This window comes from Lissotriton helveticus, chromosome 4_1 (assembly GCF_964261635.1).
Source record: "Lissotriton helveticus chromosome 4_1, aLisHel1.1, whole genome shotgun sequence".
Taxonomy (NCBI): Eukaryota; Metazoa; Chordata; class Amphibia; order Caudata; family Salamandridae; genus Lissotriton; species Lissotriton helveticus.
This window is the reverse complement of record NC_136063.1, coordinates 495,594,002-495,606,119: the sequence shown is the minus strand read 5'-3', so window position 1 is coordinate 495,606,119 and position 12,118 is coordinate 495,594,002. Positions and strand designations below refer to the sequence as shown.

Sequence of the window (12,118 nt, the reverse complement as noted above, 5' to 3'; positions counted from 1 at the left end):
CTCTGTCCCCTTCATCGTCCCCCAGCTCATCTATAGTATTTAGCATACCTCTAACTATCAAAACACCCCTGAGCTCCTCACCTCTCAGTGAGGGGGGTGTAGTCCGCCTTGTGACTAGGTTAACATTGCGAGGCGGTTAACCTGTGATGAAGTATGCCACCTACGGGTGGGTGAGGGAAACCGTCCTTCAAAAGGACTACTTTGATAGTACCATTCTCCTGAATCATACTCAAGGGTTTCTTTGTGTGTTATTGTCTACTGGTCTCTAAAATCTCCTCCAACCCTTATAGTGTTGTGACCATAAGCTTTAGCCACAGAAGCAGGCACAAGCCTACGGTAAATAGACAATGTCACAAGGAAGACTGCAGACCAACGTTAGACCCTAGAAGACCTTAACTGGGAACGGAACCTCTGCAAGGTTACACATTAGGTGTACATCTATTGACATAAGTGCAACCTATTTCTGAATAAGTACTTTACATGCTGGGAGGTAGTCCCACTGACTAAAGTGCTAGGTAAAAGTACCAATATGCCTATTTAGAGATCTTATTTTCTGTCCCTATTCGCTAATTGGAATAGGGCACCAAGACAATTTTTATGGGTAACAACTTCTTTTCAAACTTTGTATCAATCCGGTACCCAGGGCGGATCAAGGACCAGGTCTGGGTTCAGATTTTTTGCCTCTGTATTCTTTCTCCAACTTTAAGACACTTTTAAAAGGGTTTACTTTGCAGTAAAACTAAAGCGCCTGCATGCTTCTGGATGGTACAGAGTCAACAAAAACCAACCCCAGTAGAAAAAACAATGGCTTCTTTTGAAGACTTCATGTGTACCAGACTGCTATCAAGGTCGATCGAACACAGATGTCTGTTGTCATGTTTGAGGATCCATATTTGTAACCAAGATAGGTTTAAGAAGCAAAATAATCTGATATGTGGTATCCGAGGGGATTGATAGATCTAAATTTACCAATAGTCAGGCTTCACTGGGTAAATAATTAAGAGGTATAGGGCTATTTTCCTACCAAGAACAATTCCAAATGACAGACATCCCACTGAGGAACTATACAACGTCATCAAATGTCGTAAGGTCGCCTCCACCTAATAATAATTCCTCTAGCAACACTTAATCCCACAAAGCTTTGCAAGCTACTGCCCTATAATCAACTATCATATCACTCATCACCTTATAACTAACCAATCTAGGTTCCACGCTTCATGTAGCATAGAAACTATCTTGGCAGGGGTGCCCCTATCTTAACAATCCCGTGCCTAAAGACCCCTCCCCCCAATATTCCTGTTATTTTAGGAACCAGCAGAATCGCCTAAAAAAACAATAATACTACAACTGTGACCAGAAATCTTAGGCAAATCCCTCCCCCCCCGGCGCTTTAGACCATAAACTCCAATCCCAACTCAGTCTTCAAATGCGAATGAACTCACTGAGCATTTTAACAAAACTGTCTCTGAGGTTTTAGACCAACTCGCCACTCTGAAAATGAAAACGCAAAAAAATGTCCCCTCTAAATCATGGTTCACCCTAGACCTGAATAAAGAAGGACGCTCACTGAGACTGGCTGAAAGAACCTGGAGACAACACCCTTCCCCATCCCTCCTCTCCAAAGCCCTCGAAAAAAGCGCCCTACAACAATTGGACAAACACATTGACCAATTCAACCTTCTAGACCCCATTCAATCTGGCTTCCGCAAAGGTTGCAGCACTGAAACTGCAATGCTTAACATAGTCGACGATATCCACTTAGCCATGGACATGGGCGAGACCTACCTACTCTCCGCTGCTTTTGACGCAGTCTATCACCCATCCTTACTCAATGCATTCAAAGATCGCTTCGGCATTAATGGCACTGTCCTTAACTGATTCACATCCTACTTCCAACATAGAACCCAACCAATTAAAATTCAAAACACCCTCTCTAGACCCACTCCTGTCTCCCTAGGTGTCCCTCAAGGATCAATCCTCTCTCCTGCCCTTTTCAACCTCTTTATGGAACCCCTTACACTTATACTTAAACAAGCTAAAATCAACTATCACTTGTACGCTGACACCCAACTGTACTATAAAATAATATCCCATGCCGATATACTGCACCTTAACACTGCACTAACCAAGATCCAAACCTGGTTCCAAAACGACCATCTTAAACTTAACCCTAACAAAACTGAGATCATCCTCTTCTCTCCCAAAAACAACACTCTCCCCATTCAAACATGGATCGATGACCTTAATGCCCTAAACTGCTCTCTTTCCCTTGCCGAATCTGTCAAATCCTTCGACATCACCATCAACAATAAACTCCCACGTAATAAACTCAGCAAAAAGTGCAATTTTCACACTCCGGCATCTAAAAAAAAAAAAAAAAAATCAAACCTTTTATCCCAGCTGAAGATTTCAAAATAATTATCCAATCGCTGGTCCTTTCCAAAAACGACTACGGAAATGCCCTTCTCTCTGGTACTCCCAAAATCCACCTTGCCCCCATCAAATCAGTCGTCAACCTCGCAGCTAGACTAACAAACTGTAAACGTTTTGACCGCATCTCCCCTGCCCTCAAGACCCTCAAAAAGCTCCCCATCGAAGGTAGATCCTCCTATAAAATTGCATGTATTACTCACAAAGCCCTCTATCAGAACACTCCAACCTACCTCACAACTAAACTCAAAAAAGCGGGCTGTGCGCTAATGCTGAGAAGCACCAACACTTTTCTTCTCATAACCCCCTTCTAAAATAAAAATACCTCGAAATCCCGCTCCATCTCTGGCAAGGCCCCAACCATCTGGAACGCCCTCCCCAAAGACCTTCGCTGCAACCCCTCCTATGAAAGCTTCAAAAGTAACCTTAAAATTCACCTGCTCTCCACATTTTGGGGCAATTAAACCCTGTTCTCTCTGAATACACTCCCCCCTCCTTCTTTAGACAGCCCCGCCTACCCCTCTAACCCACCTCCAGACGCCCTTCACACCCCCCCACCATACCCTCCCTCTCCCTACTATGTCCACAAAGTCCTCCTTGGCATACTGTAAAAATACTATGTACAACTTTTCTGGTTCTTTCAGTTGGTTTCCTGTTTATCTTATATGCACTCTGCTCAATATGTTATCCTAATTATTCCTTTTATTTATGTATGAACATTTGTTTAACTTGTTTCTTCTACAGCTATTGTGGTTTTCTTGTTTATTACCGTTGTTGATGTAAAGCGCTCTGATACCCCCGAGTGAAGCTAGCGTTAGATAAAACCCTTCAAATAACAAATAAATAAAATATGCAGTTTTAAGAGGCACGTACATCCCCAAAAAGACCCGCATGTCAAAGGTGAAATTTATATCTGCCTGAAAGGTGTTAAAGTGGTTATGTAAATGGGAGATGCAAGGGGAGACAAAGAGGAGAGCAGAAGGCTAAACACGAAAGAAGACTGAGAAGTAAACGGAAAAGACGATTAAGAAATAGAGGAAGACATCAGCCAGATGTGTTTAATTGGTGCTATCACAAAGCGTTTATTGAAAAAGGTTGCAGTGTGGTGGTGGTGCATTAACCAGGAGGGAAAGTGTTCTAAATTCTAATTGTACTACCAAAAAGGATTGTCATTGTTCCTTTGTGAAAACTAGAGGTTAGAAGAGGATTGATTTTAGCCCGCCAGACACTTCAACATTGACATTAAGTACTGAGGAATGAATGGGAGTGAAACAGAGTTGATTATGAAAGCCAGAATTCCCTTTTCTCTGCAACAGTGACAATGCCCATATAGACTAATGTCGCTCCAACAAGAGACATGATCGGAAAAGACCAATCAGCCTGGCAACAGACATTACTCCTAAATCACAGGCCCCAATTCCCCGCCCACTGTCCAAGTCAAGTACAACAATAACAGTCACAGGAGGCATGTTATCTAGGGTTGGCGATAAGCATCGCAGAGCGCGCTTTTCTTTATTGCCGGCTATCGCTGGAATATCTCCCCAACCTAGCGCTATATTACCAACGTTCAGCGCTATGACGATAAATATTCCAGCGATAGCGGGCAAATGGCCAAACATCGCCTAAAAAACAGCGATGTCCCTCCCAAAACGGCGATGATCTTGGTGATAAGGCCCTGTGGCCTTAACCCCATAATCCACCTCTTATGTTAGGTATGCCTAACACAGGAATTTAGCAGACGTTAAATTCCTGCGTTAGGCCTGAGGTAGCGCGATTATGATCATCGCTACCCCTCCTTGCTAATATCGCAAAGCTGCCTTCGCAATATTTTCCCATGTTGTTTCAGTCAGCCATGCCTACTTTGCATCTCATTATTGATGCGTAGCGAGTGGTGACAGAAACAGGAGATAAATCAAGGATACACGCGCTAGCGTGTCCTTGTTTATAATGCAATAGAATTATCGCCGCTATTCGGCCGAAAACAGCCGCTAATGCGGCGATAATTCTCTTGATAATATGCCCCATAGTTCTTTTTACATAGAGCGAGGTAATAACATTACCAGAGTCTTCCAGAAACCTGGAGCTGCCACACTAAAAGCTGCTTTCCGCGCAGTAACCACCCTAATTGCACCCTAATTCCGAGCCGCAAGAGCATAGATCATGCAGTGACCTCATGACATTCCGCAAACTTAAAGAAACATGGCTTTTTAAACCGGCTTACAAGTAATTCTAGAATTAATTGCTCCACCTTCACCTTTCCCAGTAGCGTCAAGAAACTAATCTGGTGTACTAGCGCTTTACAAATCAACTATAACATAATTTAAGGAACTCAATATTTCTATCATATTGCCTTACCCTAAAATAAAGATAAAGCGGTTGCCAGCCACACATTTGATTGCCTCTCACAGAAGGTGCCAGAGGACATATGTACTCTTTGTATTAGTAAAAATGTAGCCTGCTTTCAAAAGCTTTATCGTTCCTCCATTACTCCACCGTCTTAGACCACGAGCCATGTATACTTTTGTTTTAACCCAAAGACCCTGTGGCAAATTAAGATCTCCCCCAAAGTGTAGTAAATAGCTTTACAGGATTCAACAACAAACTAAAGAGTAACAGTGAACATCTTGTTCTAAGTTATAGGATAATCACATTTGTCTTTAAAAGTTGAAAGTGCCAATGAGAAAGCTTTGCCGATTTATTACCAAATGCTTTTTTTGAGGCTCAGACGAGGTTCCTTTTGATGATTCTTTAACTGCTTGATGGATTTCGGAAAATGCTTTATTAACCATGTCGACCTTATCATTATTCAGAATGTTTATCTGCAACAAAAAATAGAAATGTTTAAAATTCACAATTTCCTCTTTTACAAATGTGTTATCACCTAAAATTAAGTTACCAACTTAAGTTAACAATATACAGAGTACAGGATGGAGAGAGACAAAGTACACACACTCTTCATTCAACAAACCTCAGTTTTAATAGGACTATCCCACCCAACTATTGTGATTTTACCTCAAACAGCGAAAGGAAAAATTAAACTCATCGTATATAACAAAATGAACATTTACTTGAAAATCATGATTTGAAAATACATTATGGGAGTGCTGAGGAGAGAGGTGGTTAGTTATTTAATAGGGCGGAAGCATATTTATAAAGAACAACATACTTCTTAAATAAGCAAAACGGCTTCAGTAACTGCATCTCTTTTAAAATAGGGAGGCAATTTGAACACAATGCATGTTTGGAAAGGAGCCAGGATTGCGATTTCAGCAATAGCCTGGATCAATGCCTGTAGCATAAACAAATACCAATAACAATCTTTGCTTTCTTAAGAACCCTTTGAACAGAGAGCCTTTTTCAAAGCACATATTACTCTATCCAAGACAGATGTGGAGAGATCGATGGCAGATGGACTTAAAAGAAGGAGTATAAAGGGCCATGGGAGCTACCGCTGCAAATTTCAGGATCTGCCTACACAATGAGAGATGTAATACAATATCGGTCATGTGCATTGACATGGATACAATATGGACCCGGGAAAAGGAGTGACACTCATTAAATTAAAACTTCTAACAGAACATGGAGGGATGGGGCACCGGGCTTACAGCTTTTTTAACTTGGCTGCCCAATTACACTGCTGGTCAGCGGGCACCAACTGACTGAAACTGGCTTGAGACCTCTCCCAGTTTCAGGAAGGACTAATGAATACAATACTTCTTTCCAATGCATAGGCTCCCAGGGGAATCCTCTGCTCAGTAAAGACTAGGCTAGGCTGTTTGAGATAGAGCATACACGTTCAGTGATACCTTATGTACCTCCGAGACCTCTTGTCCTCAACATGAACAGAATGGATCTTTTCAAGAGATTTAATATCTTGGGAAGAGGGAAGAAGCACAAGTAGTGGATTTATTCAGGGAAGGTTCGCCGGCCACATTGTAAACACTGGAGGAAATGTGGGCTTCACTGAACAGTTTTAAACACATGGCAGATTATAGAACCACAAACACATGCAGTGGTTCAAGCCCTCAAGATAGGTAGTTCAAAGCAGGATTACTACTCCAAATCCTTGTAAGGTAAACTCGATCTCAGTTTGTTTGAATTTCTGCTATGTAAAAGTTTCTATCCCACCAGAATTCCAATGAAGCTAGCATTGGCACCTGTCCAAAGTGAATAATAGAAGTACCACTCGATTGTTAGGAAACAAAAAACACCTCGACTGGACAGTCATTATGTTTTAATGCACACTCTGGCTCTTTACCAAGATCATGGCCCAGTTTTGGCTTTATTTTCATCCAAGAAGTGTAAAGACAGATAATTGTGTGTTATAAAACTTGATGCTGTGGACCCTAAATAATCCGGAGTTCTCATCTATGACAAATCATCCTTCCTACCCTACAAGACTGTTTAGCTCATCATAGAATCCTTAGTTTACCTGGTGATGGCATTAACTCCCCTAAACAAGTTAAAATGTCATCTGTCAGACTTTGGATCACTTCCTAACTAACAAAGCTATTATCTTCCTGGTGGTTCCAGAGACTTCTGGGGTTAGAAGTGTCCAGCAAGCTCCACAAGTGCCAGCTATGTTCCTACATGGTTGGGCACTAGAACTAGCTGTTAGCCTATCATTCAATCCTAGTACTCCTAATCTTGGTGCTAATGTTGCAAAGTTAGGCCATTTTAGTCTGCAATTGCGCTTCTTAAGATATAGAGGACATTTTCACTCAGAAATCAGAAACTAGCCCTGCAAAACTTTCAAAGACCTCTGCACTCAATAAAGTACCACAGGGACCCAATAAACGACCAAAGAACGACCTCTCCCATCAAATCGACTCCTATCTCTATGGAAGTGATACTTGACGAGATTCAGGCTTTAAAACACTTTATGGGACAAACTAATACCACTCTTCAGCATTTGGATAATAAATGGTCCTCTTTGGATACACAAGTTTCAGTGGTAGAGCAAATCATTGCCTAACGTCAAGTTACCCCCTCATTTATCGCACATCTGGAATCAGAATTACCAATGCTTAAAAAATTTACTGAAGACCTTGAAAACTGGAATCGAAGGAATGATCTTCAAATATATGGTCTTTCTGAAAATTCTGAAGGTTCAGATCCAATTACTTATTTTCCTATCTTCCAAAGTTTCTAGACATGCCATTTTCTACTCATTTAAGCATTCAGAGGACACAGACTTAGCCCAAGAATTTTAGCAAAACCAAGAGGAATTATTTTCTTTTTCCTGCAATACACTGATCTTCTAAAATAAAATGACTGCTATTAAAACTAAAAAAGAAATAATATGGTGTGGTCCAAGATTTCTGCCAGGATGCAGCAAAGGTTAGAGCGAGTCGTCAGAAGCAGTTTCTGGATATGCGACCTGCTCTAAGAGCTATAAACGCCAGATTTGGTCTTCTTCACCCTGGTTTGTTTAAAGTGATTTATAAATATAAAACTACCTATGATGATCCAGCTGCTCTTAAGAAATTTCTTCAGCAACATGGAGGAGAAATGTAAACTTCGAAAATTACTTAATTATTTATTTACTTACATGTTTCTGTCTCACAATCATCAATGTTTCATCTATATTATACTGTGATAAACTGTGCTATCTGTGATGTGCTGTGCGTATTTATTACATCCTTCTAACTATAGGTAAGCTTTTCATCCCGTTTCTCTCCGGTCCCATTCCATACAGTACTCTAATTCACACCCTACCTGCCCTGCCCACCTCTGGAGTGAAGGTGTCATTGTCTGGTGTCACCACTACCTACTAGTTTTGTCCGTGTTCATAGGTATGCTTCTTATTCATCATTTGTATGACTTGTACCGTCAATAGAGCCTCCTTTTCTGTAATTTTCTTCACTTTGATCTATACTTCCTCTTTTTCCTTTACCTGTTTCATATTACTCTAAGACTTTTTTCCTTTCCTCGAACTACAATTCCTATTTGTTCCACTGCACTAATCTTTCCTTATCTATATATCTCAATTTTGTTTTATTGGAGACATATAAACAGTTCATACTTTTGTTTCAGTTTTACTTTCAGGGTTACTTCATAATATGTTAATGGTTTAAGTAACCCTATTAAACAACAAGGAGTTTTGTCTCCTTTAGCTAAACTTAAGACAGATGTTGCACTACTTCAAGAATAACATCTTTCTGAATTGGAAGCTACTAAATAAAAAGAAATGCCAAGTTGGCAATGTTTATATTTTACCAGCTATGGGGAAAAAGAATGGTGTACTAATCCTTTGCCGTAGCCATAAGAAACGTAAACTCTCAGTCACATACCAAGAATAAGACTCAGAGCCCAGATGGAGCATTGTTAAACTGCTTGTTAATACTCCAATTACAATCTTTAATCATTATGGCCCAGTCTCTGTTAATAACACCTTTTGGAAGATTATTCTAACAATCTGCATCAATATGATGATGGTTACATTATATTTTATGGTGACTGTATACAGGTTATTGATATAAGTTCCAAAGTTACATTTAGGCACACTAAAATGCACACACAATTCAGACCTGCAATGGAAAGTAAATCTCTAGTTAATATATGGAGGCTAGGTCATCTAGATTTCCGTGAATACACCTTATTCTTCATCTTATCATTTTCAATCTCGTATAGACTATCACTTTTTTTTTTAGTAAGAGTTTTGTTCAATACATCAATCTCTCAGATATTGGATCCATTTTAATCTCAGCACAGTCCACATTATACACAGATTTAGGTCTCGTACCTTTTTCACCAGTCAGGTAGATGGTGTTTTAACAATTCTTTATTATTCGATGCTAAACTATCACTCAATTTGAGCCATTTCTCCAAGCGTTTTTTGTCATCAATAACATGTGACTCTCTTTTCCCAATAATAAGGGATTCCTTTAAAGCAGAAGCCAGAGGTTTTATCATACACTTTCATAAAAAGAAAACCTTAGCAGCCCAAACAGTCTTCTTGATGAAATAAAAAAACTGGATTACACATATAATTCAAAGAATAAAGTTTCTTTGTAAGAACTAATCAATGGTACACTACCATTTAATAACTTAACTAATAGTTCTGCTTCTACATATTTAATAAAAAGCAATGAACGATAATATGGTGGCCAAAATAAGATGGGGGAATTGCTTGCCAGACCCCCCAGGATATAGCGGCATGGATTGGCAAATTTAGCGGCACAAAAATGAAAATTTAGCGGCACAAAAATGGAAATTTAGCGGCATTTAGCGGCATTTTATTTTGGGGTTTTTGCAACACCAAACACAGATATCTTACTGTTTGAGTTATTTGACAACATGGAGCTATGTACATTTTGTTTATTTACAATTCAGCCCATTTGTTTTAGTTAAAAGGCATGTTAATCTTGGCCACGTACGTTCAGTTCTTCCGAGCACTCCAAATCTCCCTCTGCTCTACCCCCCCGACTTACTGCCCTCCATTCTTTATTCCTACATCCACCCCCGCTCCATGCTCTCCCTCTCACGTTGAAACACCCCCTGAACCCATCGAACAGCCTAACTTTGTAGAGTAAAGAAACTAGGACTGTACTAATTGCTGAGCATATATTAATTTAAAAAAAAATTATAACAAAACGATGTCACTAATTTTTGTTTCTTTTGCAGGTGACTAGCTTGCAAGTAGGGAGAAAGCAACATTAATATCCACATTTACAAAAATCCTTTAGTCCTGGACACATACTTTTTCGTAAGCCTGGGTTTATGTTTTCCTTCATGCAAAACTATAAATAATTGTAAAAGGAGAGACAAGTGGTGGGACACGTCAGGACCGCACAGTTACCGGGTTTTAAAATATACAGAAACCAAGGAAATGGATGTGTGGTATGAATCGTCCAACAGCCCTTGCAGAACTCTTGAGCACACAGAGTAGATCAGTGTATGCCTGTGATTGGAGGGTGTGCCTTTTGTAACATGCACACACCACTCTGCCCTTGCAACACACGGCTGCTACCTCTCACATGTTTTTACCTTTGATACTTGCACAAGTGCCACCTTGCCCACGTAACGCTTGTTCCTGTGCCTGAGTGTCTAGCACTTATTGCAGTACTATACCTCAAATTATACTCTGTTTTCTCTTATAACTACACACTTGTCACTTTCATCTCCTCTTGTGCACTTTTGACTACCTCATGCATTTTTGGTTGCTCACAAGTTTTACTCAAGTATTTTGTTTGCTCACGATTGTCACTATTACCTTTACTACCTCATGTATTTTTGGTTGCTCACAGTTTTTACTACCTCATGTATTTTGTTTGCTCACAAATGTCACTATTACCTTATGTAAGTAACGTATGTTTTTGCAATCTGTTCTTTTGTAATGTTTCTCATTATGTTTCATCTCTGTTCCTAATGTGAAGCGCTCTGACGCCTTCAGGTAAAGTCTGCGCTATATAAAAATGCATAAATAAATAAATAATAAAAACTTTACCCAAGGCCGGGCGAGGCCTGCAATAACAGCTTTTCCCTCTCTCCTCTTCCACATCTCCACTGCCCCCCTCCCACCCGGGCAGCGCTTCTTAACGAAGTTGGTTTTAAACTTGCCTACGGACGGTACCTGTCAGTGTTCTGTTCGCCGCCGGCCGGCTTTCCTCCTGCTCCGACGAGTCCGAGTCCCTGAGGAATGAGGAAGAGTCTTCGTGTGTGTCGCTGCCGCTTCGTGCTCTCTCCCCCTCTTGCTGGTGTGGTGCTGGTCTTCTCCCTCTCTCGGCCGCCGTGGTCTTCTCCCTCTCTCGGCCGCCGTGGTCTTCTCCCTCTCTCGGCCGCGCGTCCTCGACCTCCTGGCTCCTTCTCTTCTCGCCGCAAATCAAATGGAAAATGGGTGCCTCGCTCCTCTTCGGCGGAAACGGCAAATTTCGCGGGCTTTATGCCAAATATCGTGGCATTTCCAGAGATCGCGCGATTTCGCGATTTTTTTGCAAATCGCGAAATCGCGATAAGCTGGAGGGTCTGGCTTGCCAGCTATTTAAAGATCAAAAAAGATAGAACAAAAATGTAATCTTTAACCAACAATGGAACTGTCCTCCTTAAAGATAAAAACATTTTGAATGTGCCTTGAGACCCTGACAGGCGAGTAGCGCGCTTCACAAATCCCGGATTGATTGATTCAATTAATCAGTTTATTTTTACACAAATGTATACACTCCGGAACCACAACCTCCCTCATTAGACATATCTTTTTAGGTCTCGTGTTTGGCAGCGCATGCGCTGTCTCAGCGAGACATAAGTAATCTGTATGTTGGGTTAAATTTAATGTCACTTGTCTCTCCGCTTCCTATTGGCTTAGTTGTGGTAGTGTTGTCGGTATCTCCTTTTCTGTTGGCGATTTCCTAACTTCCGTGTAGTCCCCATACAGCGGAGCCTAACTACAGTGTTATTTCACTCTGTCTGCACTTTCAGTGGCATCTGTTTTTCACGCTGTAGCCTGCGTCTCACCCCCTCCCATTCCCCTTTGATTCTTCTGGCGCCCGGCCTCAGGCATGTCAAATCTGCCCAGAGAAGCCGGTGCTTTATGGTTGATTACTGTTAGATAAGGAAGTGTTTTGAATACAGTGGCTCTGGCTCGCTGTTCTCTGCCTCTTAACTTGCAGCTGGATCGATCTGGTTAAACATCAGAGCTAAGTTGCAAATGCGACATCAACCCGTACACACACGTTGAACAGCGCAAACA

The 12,118-nt window shown here is 41.0% G+C and overlaps 1 protein-coding gene across 1 annotated transcript in view; it reads right to left on the bottom strand.

Annotated features, from left to right (window-relative positions):
* RBIS (ribosomal biogenesis factor) overlaps positions 1 to 12,118 on the bottom strand; it is a 78,434-nt gene that overhangs the window by 21,673 nt on the left and 44,643 nt on the right. Inside the window, exon 3 of the mRNA XM_078687085.1 lies at positions 5,133 to 5,249. Coding sequence (XP_078543211.1) covers positions 5,133 to 5,249 — 117 coding nt within the window. The remainder of the gene's footprint in view (positions 1 to 5,132; positions 5,250 to 12,118) is intronic.